The sequence below is a fragment of the Pogoniulus pusillus genome, chromosome 17 (assembly GCF_015220805.1).
Source record: "Pogoniulus pusillus isolate bPogPus1 chromosome 17, bPogPus1.pri, whole genome shotgun sequence".
NCBI classification, from domain to species: Eukaryota; Metazoa; Chordata; class Aves; order Piciformes; family Lybiidae; genus Pogoniulus; species Pogoniulus pusillus.
This window is the reverse complement of record NC_087280.1, coordinates 12956374-12973899: the sequence shown is the minus strand read 5'-3', so window position 1 is coordinate 12973899 and position 17526 is coordinate 12956374. Positions and strand designations below refer to the sequence as shown.

At 38.5% G+C, this 17526-nt stretch overlaps 1 protein-coding gene across 7 annotated transcripts in view; it reads right to left on the bottom strand.

The window, feature by feature from the left end:
* PDE8A (phosphodiesterase 8A) overlaps positions 1-17526 on the bottom strand; it is a 124975-nt gene that overhangs the window by 19044 nt on the left and 88405 nt on the right. For all 7 annotated transcript variants that reach the window (XM_064157710.1, XM_064157712.1, XM_064157713.1 and 4 more), the window contains exons 3-12: positions 15536-15726; positions 14285-14341; positions 11578-11635; positions 9996-10084; positions 9681-9759; positions 7971-8108; positions 3782-3870; positions 2593-2644; positions 2452-2494; positions 1639-1716 (exon numbers count right to left, since the gene is read on the bottom strand). In XM_064157710.1, coding sequence (XP_064013780.1) covers positions 1639-1716; positions 2452-2494; positions 2593-2644; positions 3782-3870; positions 7971-8108; positions 9681-9759; positions 9996-10084; positions 11578-11635; positions 14285-14341; positions 15536-15726 — 874 coding nt within the window. The remainder of the gene's footprint in view (positions 1-1638; positions 1717-2451; positions 2495-2592; positions 2645-3781; positions 3871-7970; positions 8109-9680; positions 9760-9995; positions 10085-11577; positions 11636-14284; positions 14342-15535; positions 15727-17526) is intronic.

The window sequence follows — 17526 nt, the reverse complement described above, 5'->3', positions numbered from 1 at the left end:
AGTCTACTGCAGAATGCGTACACATGCGTGTTACGCTGGGGGACACACAAGTGAAGAGAGATGCTTGCTGAAACACTGATCCCTGATCAGAGACAAGTAGCTGTAACAGCCTGGCAAAACAGTAGCTTTTGGTTTTAACTAGTTTTCAATTAAAAACCTCAGTTAAAAGACTATACAGATGTCATGTCATAGAATATCAGGGGCTGGAAGAGACCTTGAAAGATCATCTAGTCCAGCCCCCTACCAGAGCAGGATCACCTAGAGCAGATCACAATGGAATGCATCCAGAGGGTTCTTGAATATCTCCAGAGAGGGAAACTCCACAACCTCCCTCGGTAGCTGGTTCCTTCACAGTGAAAAAATTCTTCCTCAGGTTCACACCAAACCTCCTATGCCTCAACTTCCAGCCAATGCCCCTTGTCCTGTCACTGGGCATTACAGAGAAGAGGCTGGCTCCATCCTCCTGGCACTCACCCCTTACATATTTATAAATAATAATGAGGTCAAGTATGTGTGCATAAACTGGCAGGCATAGGTAGGTAGCTATTGTACTTAGGTTATTACAGGATTTATCTACTTTTGCTGCCTGATGCAGCATGACAAGTCATAATGAGTCAGCTTCCAAGCTAAGGTAAATCAGTGAAGCTCCTCTGAAGTGAAGATAGCTATGCCAAATTAAAACAGCACAAGTTCTGGCCTATTATTTACTGGAAATTGAAAAACAAATGTTTTCTATCAGCTAGCAATTTTGCTTCTGTGCAGAAAAAGTCAAGGCGGGATTCTTCTGGGTAGTAATATGCTACCTATAAAATGCAGACACATCTTTGTTACATTTTGTGCTCAGCAGCTCTTAAGAAGAATCAATGCCATTTCTGTGAACTAGAGCATGATTTTATTCTCACTGTCACAGGCCTGCTTTCCTATTTCACTACTGTGTGCTACCTGGACTGTAATGATGTATGCTTTAACAAAATCATCTAACAGTTTTGAGTATGTGACTTATCTATAAAGTTTGGGGGTCATCTAATGAAGCAAAATACAACACAATGAAAAGAAAACAAAATCTTCTTATTTTTATAAAGAAGAGAGGTAAGAAATGCAGTAATTTCTTAGGTTTAGTTTGACATTTGTGTTTGAAAGAATCTGTGTTGAATCTTACGAGGTCTCCCATGCAAGATGGTAGACAGTAGCCTTCCATTCCCCACTGGCTCAAAAACACACTTAACATAGAAAAATGTGGCTATTTGACAAATGCAAAGTTGTTAGTGAATTGATGACTTGCTATTCTATTAGTGTGTGTATATAGAATCATAGAATCAACCAGGTTGGAAAAGACCTCCAAGATCATCCAGTCCAACATAGCACCCAGCTCTGTCCAGTCATCTAGACCATGGCACTAAGTGCCTCATGCAGTCTTTTCTTGAACACCTCCAGGGATGGCAACTCCACCACCTCCCTGGACAGCCCATTCCAACGGGAAATCACTCTCTCTGTGAGGAACTTCTTCCTACCATCCAGCCTCTACCTGTGTATATACACACACACATACTTAGCTCTATTTGTATGTGTGTGTGTGTGTATGCATTTAAAAATCTGCATAGATACAGAAATACAAAAAAATCTACTTGTTTAACATACCATCGCTCCCTCGTGATGTTGTGGATCTGACATCTAGTGATCCTTTCCTCCTGTCTTTGTGTCTGCAAGTCTGAATATCTGTGGAGAAAATTACATTGTACAATGACACCAAGTTGTGCCCAAATTATATGTTAGAGGAACTGAAACTCACAGAAAGTCTGACAGGAGATGAGAGTCAAGGAAATCTCGTTTTTAAAGTCACCCAGTTACACTGGTGTGAACCCAGTTGTACTCTCTGGCAGATCACGTCTAAGGAGTTTTGCAGAAGTAACCTAACAGCATGAAGGGAACCTCCTTCTCATGACACAGTGACACAACTGTAGTTGTGTATACAACTGGGCAACACAGCTGAGTTCACTCAAGTAACATCTGCCACAAAGTAGCGTACTTTGGTGCACTCCTATACACACTAGCAAACTAGGCAATGTCTCCTGGGTCCTCTGTGGACTCCAAGAGACACAGCCTGTGCTACCAAAGCTCCAATTAACAAGCACTTGCAGCATGGATGCCATCAATGTCTTAATTGAAATGTTGATATATGGGATGAGAGTAAGTCGTAGTGTTGGCCATTAAGCCAATACTCCACTAGCTATAGACCAGCCACATCAACATGACAACTAGACAGCATCCATCTTATTTCTAACTGTCACGTGGATCCACTGCCTACAACTGAAACATAACACTGAATCCTGCAATACCACAATACCAACTTGCATCCCTTTATTGCACCTTCACGGGTGGGTTAAAACTGGATCACTAACAATGGCCTTTAATTCTTTCTCTGCTTATTAGGACAAAAGAAATGTATCATACCTGTCTGAGATTCAGCCTGAACACGTTCACATGTCTTCTCCACCTGCAATGTAGTACAGGAAATCCAGTTAGTCAGAACTTTCCCATTCTTGCAATATTGAGAGCTCAAACTAAAGCAAGCATAGCACTATTTTCACTTACCTTATTGTTGTCATTGCACAGTCTACTAATTGACACATAGTGTCTAATCTTTCTGTAGGCAAAAAACAGTGTGTTAATTTGCATCCAAACCTCAGCTCTAATTCAGTGCTAATACACAAAATGGGTAAGACCAACAAATTAATATAGAACAAATCCTTTTCTGGCTGGAAGTCTCAACTGGGAATGGAGAATTACTCCACAGCTCTGCACATGATGTGGAATACAAAACAGAAATATCTTTTGCAAAGACTGTCTCCTCCTGTTTCTCTCTCCCTCACCTCCCCCAGCTTCTCTGAGGCTACTGTAGGATGTTTAAACTATGATGTAAATGTGAAGCATGTGACAGAGCAGTCCAATAATCAGAACCTTCTACAGAATTTAGGGATATAGCAATCAAACTTAAAAATGCACTCAACATTATCAGGAAGCTTTCTAAGGCAGCTATAAACAGGCTTAGATTGTCCAATAGATAGCAATGGATGCAATATGTATTGGTCTTACAAGTTTAGCATCTTAGGCTGAAAATATACTCTGTTGATGTCTCCATTATGTTAACTACTTCCAGGAGTGAACTCTACACAAACCACCTTTTTTTTTTCTTTTTTAAGGAAGTAACTGCCTGAAGGAGCTGCATTTGGCCTTTCCTTAATGAAGACACAGCTTTCTATACAACTGCCTAGATAACGTGCCATGCTCCTAATGAATGTTTGTGTTGCCTTAGAAAGCTTTGAAACAATCTGATCCACTGTCTTTAGCAACATCAGATGGAACAACTAACATATATCTGTGCACTCCAACAGCGCTATTTGAGCATGGAGTTGCTCAAAAATTAAGACATGTTTGAATTTTAACCAGGATCAAAGCACACAGTGACCTCCTCACATCCACGAGTAGATGAGCCTGTGAGCACATCTGGATCTTTGCTTCCTTTATTTGGGATAATTATGAGACTTTCTTTCTCTGCACAAAGTTAATTTTGCCCTGAGGAGTTATATGCAGAGATCTAAGGCTCCTTTTCTTGCCCAAGTTTGCTTGATAGAGTAAAAAGTATACATAAAGTGTGTGTGTGTGTATATATATATATAAACAGTATATAAAGAGAGTACCAGAATAATCCAATGTCTGCTGGAAACAACTGAACTCTAAGCCTTGATTCAGACCTAAATCCTGGCTTTGGCTTCATACTTACCCTCCCTGTCCAACAACAGGTAGTATCTTCACATTTTGTTGCACACTATCTCCGTTTTTCTTTTTCGCATAGTACATTCCTTGCCATTCCTAAAAAAAAAAGGAATTCAAGTGTGAGGAAGTTCAGCTAAAACAGGAATAGAAGCTGTAACTCCACACCTTTTGTTTCATTAAAAGCTGTCTTACAACACAAAACCAGTTAGGACTGGTTCAACTGTACTGACCCTTGAATTTCTGTCTTGTAACTAACCTGTAGGTCACTGTACTGCTGCCAATGCACTGAGAACTTCCAGAGGGGCAGCCTGTGAGTGCCCTGATGGCAGCAGCCAAACCTTAAGTTTTCTAGGAATCAGAACCATGTATTCTTTTCCCAATTCTACCTCACTGGTGTTGGGGGTCACTGGGGGGCACAACCTGGCAAAGACCTCTCCTTGTAATTTCTAGTGGCAGCACAGAGGCTAGTAACCTTTCAAGCTCGCCAGACTTTTGTAACCTGATAGCTGACAAGATTTGCAGTCCTGCCCACAGTTTCATCCCTTGAATAGCTGTTGTTGATCTTTTTAAATAGATGCATATTTTGAGCAGAGCATCTAATGAATATCAAGTGATTAATAAATAATTGATGCCGTACTTGTCAACTGCTGTCTTTCAGTTGAGTTCAGTAGACTGTAGATCAGATCTTAACATATGTATCTGAAAATATCTTCATGAAGTACATGTTCTATATATACTCATGTTAGATGTTGTGTTGGTGGAGTCAGCAAATAAAGACTCCAGCTGACAGAGTGCTGCATGGTGGTAGGCAAGGCAGGAAAAAATATGAATGGCTTTTTCAAGGGTCTGTTGAAGAAAAGAACTGTACCTGACAAACTGAGAAGAGAGCATAGAATCTTGTGAGCTGCACAAATACAAATGAAGATAAAGCAAACATCACAAAATTCAGTGCTCTCATAATTAAAAGCATGCATATCAATAGTTCCTTGAGAACTAAGATGAGGCAGAGATGAGTAACTGATCTCTAACCCAGTTGTTAAACCAGAATATGCACAAAGAGGTGAAGTCATAAGGTATAGGCTAGATAATTCCCACATTGAAAGTGCATCATTTTCAACACAGGTTTTTCACAAATGTGTTCTTCCTAGTCAACAGATCATTTTTTCAACTTGTGAATTTCTAAAACCTGTGAAACCATGGCAGGACATGTGTGAAGGAAAAGGTCAGCAGAATTCTGAGAAGTAGGAGGTCCAGGCCAAACTCCTGCTGGTAGGTACATTTCTCCCAGGGACACTACTTAAACATAGCTTAATAACACCATATGCTGTCTCACAGAGCCTCTGTCAGCAATCCAACTGAAAAGAACTGCTTCACAAGATGTGCTGTCAGTCAAGCTCACTCTTATGTCTACATTACAGTCACACAAATACAGTGATCAGTCACTTCTGCATGGCCTGTTGTTCTTGATCAAATGCAGAGTGAAAACTATACATACTAAAAAAAAAAAGGAATAAAATCAATGCTGAGGTTTCAAACTTCATTAAGAAGGTCATGGTGTGTATCTATCCACTGAGTGCCACACGAGTAGTGAAGTAATCCCCCAATTCAGCCTTCCTTTTAAACAGGGGGTTCATGTGCTAGACAGCAGAGTTCTTGTAGAAAACTGAGCAAACCAAACTAAACACAAAATGTCATGAAAAAAATCTCACAGAAAGTAAGTTAGGAAGGAATTGCCATCAACTTCTGTCATCGAGTGTGCCTGCTCCCTGTAAAGACAGCTGTCTTGCAAAGAATTTTCCAGGAGTGAGAGGAATTGCATGTCTTGTCTGATTTATTGATAGCTGCTCATCTCACTTCAGAGAAAGTACGACTAAGATAAAGAGCTTTGTGTCAAACTGCAGAGATCAGAGGCCACAAGAATTCTAGTCAGAACTGCGCACTTCATCTTAATGGCTGTGATTTTGTATCATGAAACAGAAGGCTGGAGAAAGCACAACTTGTTTTTTAACTCCTCAAGTACGGGGGGATGAAAATGACTTTCAATAACATTGCCTTCTTGCAAATTAAAGCCAGCTGTAGTAACAAAAAATGAACTTGCAGAGGTTTTTTTTTTTCCTAAGAGAAACAACATCCTGACCCAAGAAACTACATGTACCATGCAATTAGCAATTTCTGTATATAATGCCTATGAACTTTTGTTTGGATATACTGATTTTGCTCACACTGCTATATTTGTCAGCACAAGAAGGGAAATGCTGCAAGAGTTCTAAATTACATTTAAAGACTAGAGGCAAGTTTTATACAGCTTGCATTTTTCTAAAGATCAAAAAACCTGCTATTATTTTTATTATATTACACATTTGTTCAAGCAGAAAAGTCCAGCCTGTTGATGGAGAATATCACAGCAGTGCACAGTTGGCTTTTGGGGTGTGCTATAACCCACAGTAGCCAATACATAGTCTGCTGTAATGAGAAACAGTCTTTTAAATTTAGGATATAAGGAAATCACTGGCCTGAAAACAACATACAGACCATGTCAGAATGATCCAGACACAAGTTAGGCACCTCTGAAAATGCTGTAACATCTTGACACAAATGTTTTCAAACTAAAGCACCTTCAGAAGGCTGCATTATTTCCAAGGTTGCTCTGCACAGTTAACCTCTACTGACAAATACTTCCTGTAAGAATTTAATTTGCAATTAACTTTTCAATTAATATGTAGATGTAATGCTACATGTATTACATACTATAAAATGTTCCAAAGGGAATACAAAACCCAAGTAAACTGAACATGACCACCTAAACCAGATGAAGCTGGAAGACAGACAGGTTAACATAAGGAGTATTTCTTTAGCTCTCATAGTTGGAAGTCCTAAAGCCAGAAGTAAAAGTGCAAGGAAAGAGATGCATTAGGGTTAGATTTCTACCATTCATAAGAGTAAAACATACTTCTGTTATTAAAGACATTTTAATCAGCACATTAAAAAATTGATCACGTCATATCTTGGGAATTGCTGTTGTGGCTTTAAAGCCTGACACATCTAATGTATTTGAGTTATAATTTAGATATCTCCATCCTAATATCACTTTTGCATTACACACATTTACTGAAGCATTATCAGTCAGTCAACAGAGGTGTGAAGCACCATAATCCAAGCTATTATTGCTGCAGTCTCTTCCAAAGACCAGTATGCGTAGAAATCACTGACACGTTCTTGCTGAAATGCACATGCAACCCTCGCCCAGGCAGAGTACAGCTTTTTTTGATGAATGCTTGCATTAGTACTCTGATTAACAGAGTATGACTCATCACAACTTTGAAATGGAGCTTTTGCACCATCCCCTAGATACACAGAGTGGCAGGATTCATTTTAGCATCTCCCAGCTCTGTATCAATAATAATGTTCCTTCCCCACAGTCACTCAGTACTATCCAGCTCTCCATTCTGACTCAAGTCTGAGCATGTGCCATGAGGTGTTTATGAACACACCAGTTCCCAAACATCTTTGTGCAACCTCCACGATCTTCTTCCTATAAGGTATGTCAGGTTCAGTAACATAAGTATTTACATCTTTTTGTCAAAATGCAAATGAAAGCTCCTAGATGGATCCTCACACCAGAGCCACAACAGCCCCAAAGGAACATCACTGTAATGTCTCTCTGTAATAGTTTCCCTTGAAGCCAGCTGCAATGCCTTGTGCAGTTTTTTGATGCAACAAAGATTTCTAATGGAAATCCATTAGACATCTCCCATATGATTAGAGAATAAAAGACACTGGCAGCTGACATAGGCAGAAGTGATATTGCAAACATCTCTTCTGCTATTTTTACCCTCTGAAGTTGCAAATCAGTTTCCACATTTCATGATGAAATGCCTCAGCATAGTTCTTTTCTTGTTTACATCACACTGGACAACATGTGCATCCACTCCGTTTCTCTTTGGAGCTCTCACATTTTTTGCTACCTACAGCATATGTTATAAAGAAACATAGCACACCACTTATTTTCATAAAACAGGTTTCACTTCCAAGCAAGCAAATAGAAGCCCTTTAAAACATCAGCATTTTTTACTTCTTGTTTGAGTAACTTGAGTTGAGCTGCAAATCCTGCATGTCTGTGAAGCTGCAAGATGCATCACATGTCATCCCTGCACAACCGTTACTCTTACAAGCAACAAATGGTAAAGGATACTCACCTTTCCTATCTTTATGCAGGAATTAATAGTATCTAGGAAATCAGCTTTTTTTTCATTTATAGGCACTTCTGTTAATTCCTTTCCTATTAGTTCACCTATTTGATAGCCCATCATTGTTTCAAAAGCAGGATTGACATACTGTGAAATAAAAACAAACACGAAAACCATTCAACAGAATACTTCAAACACTACAGAATCCCTCTTCTTCTATTTGCTAAACCAAAGAATTTCTTTCCTAGCCCGAAATAAATCTCTGCATGGACTGCTCCTGAGAGAGATGCCTATATTCTTTTCTTTTTGGAGCAAAAAAAGGAATGTCCATTCTAGAGGAGCTGTGCAGAGTGTATGCGTGTGAGCAAAGAGAGAAATTATGGAAACTGCTGAATATTGCAACTCCTCAGAGTTTAGACAGACAACATGAATTCCTGAAAAATGAGCTGTCAGTTCTCAAACCTAGAAACCTCAAATCTACTTCAGTGTTCCTAAAACTCTCAAATGAGATGGTGGGTTACCACAAGAGTATTAACCTTATTTATTGACAAATTCAGCATCTTCTTGTGTCTAAGGGCAAACCATTGCTATCTCCCTGTCCAGGCAAAGCCCAACAAGCAGACTGAAAGAACTGCAATCTCATAAACTAACTTTCCTTCTGAACTGAATCTTGCACTTTGCTGCAATTTTTTGGCCCTTGCCCAAAAAAACTGAAGACTGATACCCATAGCCCACATCTTCACAGCCCTCTCTCTAGCTGAGTTACAACACAGCCCCTGTCATAACAGTATCTGAATGCCTCATGATGTAGTGTTTCAATACCAGAGAAATAAAAAAGCTGTCACTGGATATCCTCTGCTCCTATAGGTTCCCCCTGCTTTGTGGGAAAGTCGTGCTGCCAGAGCTCTGGGGCTCTTGCACATTGGTTCTCTCGTATTATGGGCTGTCAGCAGAGAGACAAAATTTGGTCTGAATAAACACGTTCAAAACAACTTCAGAATGTGTTCTGTTATTTCTGTAAAAGGGATGAAGAAGGCACATCCTTCAATGAAACTGCTGTTGTCAAGATTTGGGTCAAGAGGGTACAATTTATATGGATGATATAACTGCCAGAAGCTTAGACTGAAGCTCCTTACTGATAATAAAAATCACTCCTCACAGCCTTCACGGCTAGGGATGGAACTAACTCCCCTATAAAAATCATATTTTTCAGGACTGCAAACCTAAGCACAAGTCCTCTTCCCCTTTTAAAAGAATTTTTAAGAGAAGATTACACTCAAAAATAGTTGGCCCAATAACTGCAGTCCATCAAACAGTATTAGATTCAAGGGGAAAAGTGAAAAAAAGGAAGAGTACTACCTTTGTTTAAACAGAACATCAGCAACATCAGCAAGATTTGCTTTTCAAGAGCATCCAACTAACATACAATATTTTTTTAATGAAAGAATGCATGCAAGCCAGTGGTTGCATTAATTCATGATATAAAAGAAATATAAGGAAAAAAGATGATTAGGTACTTATTCATTAAGAAGAAACAATCTCCCTTAAAATTACCTTGATTTATGCAAGATACTTTAAATGGAAAAAAAAAAAGTCTACTCTATAGCAAAACCCACTCCAGCCTTTTTAGGACCATTAAGATAGGGTAGACTCTTGCACTCTAAGAAAGAGTAAATGTCATCATGGATGAAATAAGCTGCAAAAATAACTGGCACAAACCTGTATTACATGGTCTTCACTTGTGATCTCGATGGCTTCTTGACTTTTCTCTAATGCTGTAAATAATGAGTTACATGCTCTGGAGGAGGGGATTAAAAAAAAAAGGTATTTTATTAAATTCAATTCACATAATTCTTACTGTATATGACAATAAGATATTGCAACTGCATACTGGATAAAGTTTTTTAACTATTAATGTATTTTCTTCCATTAACTGACATTCAGTGCTTAAGTGCAATGCAGTAAGATAAATATTTTTTTTACAGATGTGGCTGAACTGGCAATTTTTTGGCATAATCCTTTTGGTAAAATTACCTTAGTTTGAACTGTGCCTGCACCTCTCCAAATTCCAGCTGAATCAACTCATTGTAACAGGCCATTATATTGGAATTTTCTACATATCTCTGCAAATAAAAGGTTGAAAATATTTCATTAATGCACATTTCCATGCTCAAAGGTATGAAGCTTTGATAAAGAGCTACAAAGGAGTATGTATGCCAAAAATGAACATGTTGTAACACAAGCAACGTGAGAAGATTTTTTTGGGGTGGACTAGTAAAACTTCTCAGGCTACTGCATTATGAAAAGGTGACAGATCCTCTGTGATTGTCACCAAGATCAATATATAGAATATATACTTTCCATGTTAAATACACATAAATAAATATTATATATATACTATATAAAAATTATATTAAAATATTATATACATATATAAAACTATGTAACTTTCCAAGTTATACAATTCCATGCTACTTACTCAGAATAACAGAGAAAAAATTATGTTGTGTATAACATCATCAAAATTTGAGATTATTAACAGCTTCCAATTGCTAATACCCCACGCTCTATACACAGAAGCGAGCAAAACTTCCTGACAGTATACCTGCAGTTGGATAGAATTATTCACTTTGGAGCTTGTATAGTGTCTTTGAGTTTTTAAAACATCTCATATTTACCAGATACAAGCCTGACTGTTAAATCTTTATTCATGCTAAATGGCCACACACATTGATAGTTTGGGAGCAAGGACTGACTATAAACGGCAAGCCACCATCAAGGCTGCTAAAGAAAAGTTTCTACACTTTACCATTAGTCCCATCCTCAAGGCTCTGATCCATAAATAATCCAAACCTGTGTCAGATTACTGATGTGTCCACTGGAGTGACTCTGTATATGCAAGCACAGTTATTGTCAGGCTAGCATTTCTACTATTTCCTGTGTTAGGAACTTACTACAAATAAGGAAATAAATGCAAAGGTGATGGAATAGCAAAAATAATCTGTTGAGCATGCACTCACTCTGAATCACATTGTGCATTACTGCATTTTCCTTCCATTGTCAGATTAATATAATGAGGAATCCACTTAACTGACACTAATAAGCACCTTTCCTGCTTAATTGGAGTAGTTGCCAAGGACCAGATTCAATGTACAACTTTTCAGGTGCCTCCAGACAATAGATAACAGCACTTCAGAGTGTCTGAAGCCTGTGTGCAGATGCGAACTAGCATTTGACAGAAGAGATTTCTTACAGCACATTCTGTTGCTCACTGCCAGCTGCTGTCTGGCTTTGCTATAGTCACTTCAAGTCAATTTTGTCAGTGTTAATCTTTCAAGCAAAGCATCATATACTCTGAAATAAATTTATAAATTAGAAAAGTCCCAGCACCACTTCTTATTCTATTCCTGAGAATGTCCACCTACTTGGTCAGCATTATCCCACTTCCATTGGTGTACGGCAGCTCAGAAATGGTATGTATAATATATATATAAGAACAAGCAGCATGAATAAGATTTACAGGCTGGATTAGTGACACAGATAGTCACTGACACTCAAGCTTCTGGATAGTTTCTTGCACGACAATTTTGAAATGTGGAGTGTAAACCACACATACCCTTGTGAAGCCAGCAGAGATGAGGGGCAATATTGATGACTCTTCACGATCAGCATGCCTTTAAAGAAGGATAGCAAATTCAGAGATTATTTCTGGAAACAGCTGAGACCAAATTTCACAAGTCATTGCCATACCTGTACCCCAGATGTCACACTAAAGGTTACTATGGCTAGATCCATATAGGATCGTGACTCAAACGTTTTTCTGTGGTTTTGACAAGCTTTCATCTTTGGCACAGATAAGCCAAAATGTTATTTTCATCTTAGCATGTAATCAGCTGCTTGCATCACAAAAACCTAATACATCAAGAAAACAAATCATAGAATCAAAGAATTAACCAGGCTGGACAAGACCTCTAAGATCATTGAATCCAACCTATCACCTAACCCTTCTAATTAACTAAAGCATGGCACTAAGTGTCTCATCCAGTCTCCTCTTAAACACCTCCAGGGATGGTGACTCCACCACCTCCCCAGACAGCCCATTCCAATGGGCAATCACTCTTTCCATGAAGAACTTCTTCCTAACATCCAGACTAAACCTGCTCTGGCACAGTTTGAGACTGTGTCCTCCTGTTCTGATATTTGGTATCTGATAGAAGAGACCAACTCCCACCTGGCTACAACTTCCTTTCAGGAAGTTGTAGAGAGCAATAAGGTCTCTCCTGAGCTTCCAACTCCTCTCAGGAGTTGGATCAGTTGGAATGTTGGTCTAGTCCTTCTTTGTTCAGTACTGGATTGTTGCTTATGCTGTCCCTAATCAAAGATGCACTTGAAAATCTACATGGCCAAAGTTTTAAGAAATTACTTGTTACATGAATGTGCCAAATTTTAGGCGGGCAGCTCAAGATGCCTGAATGAAGATGGATTTGTTTAGTATTGCCTACAGAGTGCCTTCTGTAATTTGAGGATAACATACCCCTAAAATCTGTATAAAGTGTTTTTTTAAATGACTATACAAACTGTAAAAAGAGACTCTAACACATGTGAATGGATGGCTGGAATCTGGAAGAAAGGCCATTATGTTAAGTTTCTCTAAGTTACCAGATGGAAACTGGTCAAATTTAGCAGATGGCACTTTTATTCATGTGTGGGATTTTGAGTCTCATGGCACCTCTTATTTTTGTTTTCTGTGCATTTGTTTCTTATGCATGGCAAGAAAGATGCCTGCTAAATGACACAGTCTGCCCAGGATTAAATAGAGAGAGAAGGGCAGCCATCAAAAAGTCTTGTTGTTCCTCATGCCAGCTATCTTGTAATGCTGCCTTCTTGGAGAACAAAGAAAGGGGACAGGCATTCTGCAGGAGGGAAAAAAAAAAACAACAAACCCCAAGCAACAAATTGAACTGCAGGTGAATGAAGGAGAAGACTCTCCATATGCTATTGGCTAAATGTTAGGCTCTTTTGCAAGTAGGCTTCTCGCAGCAAGAAGTGAAACGTGTGAAATTCCTCTGCAAAATCCTAAATGATGACCTGAGAATCCTTGTGTTTAGCACATGGAAACCTGACACAGTCAACTCAGTCCCACTGGAAAGTAAACTCATATCTGAAGATTCCATCAGCCATAGAATCATAGAATGGTTTGGTCTGGAAGGGACCTCCAAAGGTCATCTAGTCCAACCCCCACTGCAGTGAGCAGGGACATCCTCCATTAGATCAGGTTGCCAGAGCCCTGTTGAGTCTCGCCTTGAATATCTTCAGGGATGAGGCCTCAACTACCCCGCATGGCAACCTGTTCCACTACGCTCATGGTGAAGAATTTCCTCCTAACATCCAACCTAAATCTACTCTTCTCTAATTTCAAGCCATTATCCCTCATCTTATCACTACAGGTCTTTGTAAACAGTCCCTTTCCAGCCTTCTTGTAGGCCACTTTTGGGTACTGGATTAGCCACAGACCCTAGATAGATCTGAAAAGTTGGAAAATTCAAGTCTTCCTCACACAAAAACATTAAGAATGATATTCACAATGGAAGCTTTTGAAAATTTTTATTAGAGTCTTTTATTCCCTAGAGGTGGTGGTGGAAAACAAGACTTTTAATGGAAAAGTTCAACACCTTAGAACTGGTTTTCAATATAAATGTTTCAGTATAAAACAGTCCCAAAATTTCACTTCAGAAATTTATCTTCTGATTATTCAATTTCAGATTAAATATATTGCCTTTTTTTTTTGCTTTTACATTATTTTATGGTATAGAAGTAAAGTTTTCATAGGGAAGAGGGAAGAAAATCATATATTCTGCTTTACTGAAGTGTCAAAGTCCTTTTGTTTGTTTTAATTCTATGGCCAGATGCTACTGTTCTACAGCTTTTTATTTTCTTCTGTTTGGGATGAGATTAATCAGACTGAAAGACCGAACAAGAAAGGTTCAAACCATTATTTTTATTAATACCAAAATACAGGCAGCTCCACAGTTCTGTGCATGGTGTTGCAGAGGTTATGTGAAACATCCCCCTGAGCCTCCAGTGATGAGGAGAAGGGGAAAAAAACAAACAAAGAAAAAAAAAATCACAGTTGGATCTCTCTAGTCAAAACTAGGAATCAAAAGTCCTGTGGTCAAAGATGGTGAAAAGTCTTACACAGTATAACACATTATCTCTAGCAAAATAAGAACTTCTAATTCAAGCTTTCTAATGTCCTAATTACTTTTCCACTGCTAAGATTTACATTTTGCTGATCACATGAAAGTAAATGTATGAGTGCTTACCTTCGTACTACGCCAATAATTACTGTATTTTCGGAGGGTTTTGTTGTTCTGATAGACCTTTAAATAAAGTGCAAGATTGTTAGACACTGGTTTTAAGTTCACCTTTCAGAAAACATGACTTTACAGAATCTTCACAAATTGCTTTTCTTAAAACAACTTTTTTTTAAAGGGTTTAACAACAAAACCAGAAATCAAATCCCAAGCTTGCTGGACTACTCAGAAAAGTGAATAAATTTAGCAGTGTCTGAGACTTCATTAAAAAAAAAAAGACTCAGGGAATAACAATCTAAACCTCAAATACTCTCAGTAAGCAAACAGCAAAGATTCTCTAGTCTGAAATGGCATGTAGTGGACTTGTTTGAAGGACTTGGCTTCAGTCATTTAAGGAGCATTACCTTATTCTGAGACAGAAAGGTAAAAATGTAACAACGGGAACAGAGCTGCTATCTAGTCGTCGTCTGACAAAGATCTTATCTAGTTAGTTTAACAAGGAGAACTGTCTTTGTCCCAGTGCCCTGAACCCACCACACGAGTCCAGGGTACATCATCTGACCCTGCCATCCCCTACCCCACAGACTGTTATTTAGTCTAGACACATTCCCAAGGGGCATTTCACTGGAAAGTCACTGAAGCAAGACACCACTGTCTGTCAGGTCTCTGTGGAGAGACTTGGAGAGGCAAATCCTTTTCCCCATTTTTCATACTTTACAGCACTTTGTGAAAAGTATTTTTAGAATCTGTTTGCAACTCTGCTCTTCATAACCGATTTTCAAATGTTGTAGGTATGGAAATGCGCACACAAAACACTGCCTGTTTGCATCTGGAGTTACTCAACAGCAAATTACACTTGAAAAAAAATTTAGAACACTAAGGAAGTGAATGTACTCACTAAATTGCTTGGTGGCACATGAGATCTTTGCAGCTAATTTAACGTGCAAACAAGGAACCAAGTATTTGAGAAAAGAAAAACAAACCAACAAACAAAACAGTTCACTATGGGAAAAGTTTTGCATGCTGTGTCTTCAAGTCAGATTGAGCTTCAGATATCCTAGCACAAAAGCAAAATTGCTGCAGCTATCAGATGTAAAGCACTGAGGTAACATTATTTGATGCTGCTCATGGATATCTGTCCAAAAAAAATAACATCAGTGTTCAATAGATTTTATAAAAGGGTCATATAAAAAAACAAACAAACCTTTGATAATGAGTTAACTAAATAGTTAAACATTAATTACACTGAAAGGTACTTACCTGCATAATGCTTCTGCATCGAAGTATCTGGAATGTCTATGGTCAATAATGATAATGTCATGGTGTTTATCAAGGAAACATTCGAGTGCAGACTCGGGCGTCCGGGCAATGTTACATCGGAATCCAGCTTTCTCACACGCCCAACAGAACCCGTTACTCTGGTTATCTTCTTTGGCAAACACTAAAAGTACCTAGGTGAAAGACAGACAATCATTACCAACAAGTCTTCCAAGGCTTAATTTACTGTTTTTAACAGAAGTGCTTTCTACAGACAATTGCTGTTTATAATTGTCTGCATACAGAGGTGTTTCAAGTGGATGAAACAATCTGCAAGAGTCATTTATACCCACACAGGATGAACAGATTTGTGAAGTGGCTCTCTCATCATTAGTTACAAAGAGAGCTCAGGCAATCGGTTGAGACTAAATGCCTAAATTTCAGACAGTGTACATGAAATAACAGTGATCCTACCCTTCTTCACTGAAATAGTCCAACTTACAACCACTTTAGCCAGTCTTATTTTTCTTGTTAGGATCATACTCCAGGAAAAAAAAAGCCACAGTTCACCTTGTATGAATTAATATTTAATGGTGCTTCAGTGGCCTGATGAAAAATGCACTCTCCTTTCCATCTCATTTTAGTTCCCCAAAGTACTGTATGAAGCCTGCTCTGTGGGATTTCTGAAAATTAAGGACAGGGCAGTCAAGATGAATATAAGAAAGACTTAAATCATAAGGAGTACCCCTGTATATGGAGTACATCCCTATGTGACTCCTGTGCAAACCTTGCCATGGGATTTACATCAGAGGAGGAGATTACTGTGGTTGAAATCCAGAAATGGAAGTCAGATCTAGGAGTCAGTATTTTCTGCTGTGTAATTGCCAATAACATTAATTTATCTTAAAAAAATCAAATCAATGTCTACATACTCAAACTATGATAAGGCCCTTCTAAAATGTATTTTAAATTCTAGGATTGAATATCACAGTATCACAGTATCATCAGGGTTGGAAGAGACCTCACAGATCATCAAGTCCAACCCTTTGCCACAGAGCTTAAGGCTAGATCATGGCACCAAGTGCCATGTCCAACCTTGCCTTGAACAGCCAGAAGACAAACAAAGGTTGTTAAGAAAGACTCTCACTGATACTGTGCTTTGCATCAGGATAAAACTTGGTAGAAGAAAACTTCTTTTGCCTGAAAGAATACAAGAATAGCAGACTATAGATCTGTGCTAATGCTGAGTTCATGAGTGACTCAGCATATGCAGTATTTTGGGAGAGATGGATAACTAAACCAGCATTTGCTCTACTGTCTGAGACACCAATCTCTCTAATTTAATTGAACCACACTTAGTTACATGCTTTGGCCAGATGATAATGTGGCACATAAGTGACTCACATCACATCCCACTGCTCTTTATCTTCTCGTTGATTTTAGATGTTCTAGTGCTGCTTACACTTTGGACTAGGCTGGTGGAAGGTTTACCAGTAAATCTTGCTTTTTCTATGTAGTGCATATTTTTGTAAGACTGAAGGACTTTGTTCTCATTTAGTTGAGATTCCATTTATAGCAACCTGCAAAACTGTTTGCAAAAAACATGTCATAGTTTGGGCTATATTTAGTAAAGTTAATTTATGAGAGTCTAAGAGGGGAAGAATGGTTTGCAGCAGCAACAGAGAAAATCAGCAGATCTGAGTTGCATAATGGATTCTGGCACAGATTTCCTGCCAGCTATACTATAACCATAAATTGGTAGAAGTTGAAGGTGGTCTATGAGTGAATAAAAATGATAAAGTTGTTAGTACCAATAAAGGAAGCAGGATTATTCAAGGAATGCTTCTAATTTACATCAGAGGAATGGCTACTTGAGTCTGTCCTAAGATCAGATGTTTGATGGTTGTCTGTTCTAACAGCTCAAGAAAATGTTGAACTGCAGTTCCAGACTACTTTCACTCAGGATTTTTGTAATTACTGAGTAAGAAACATCT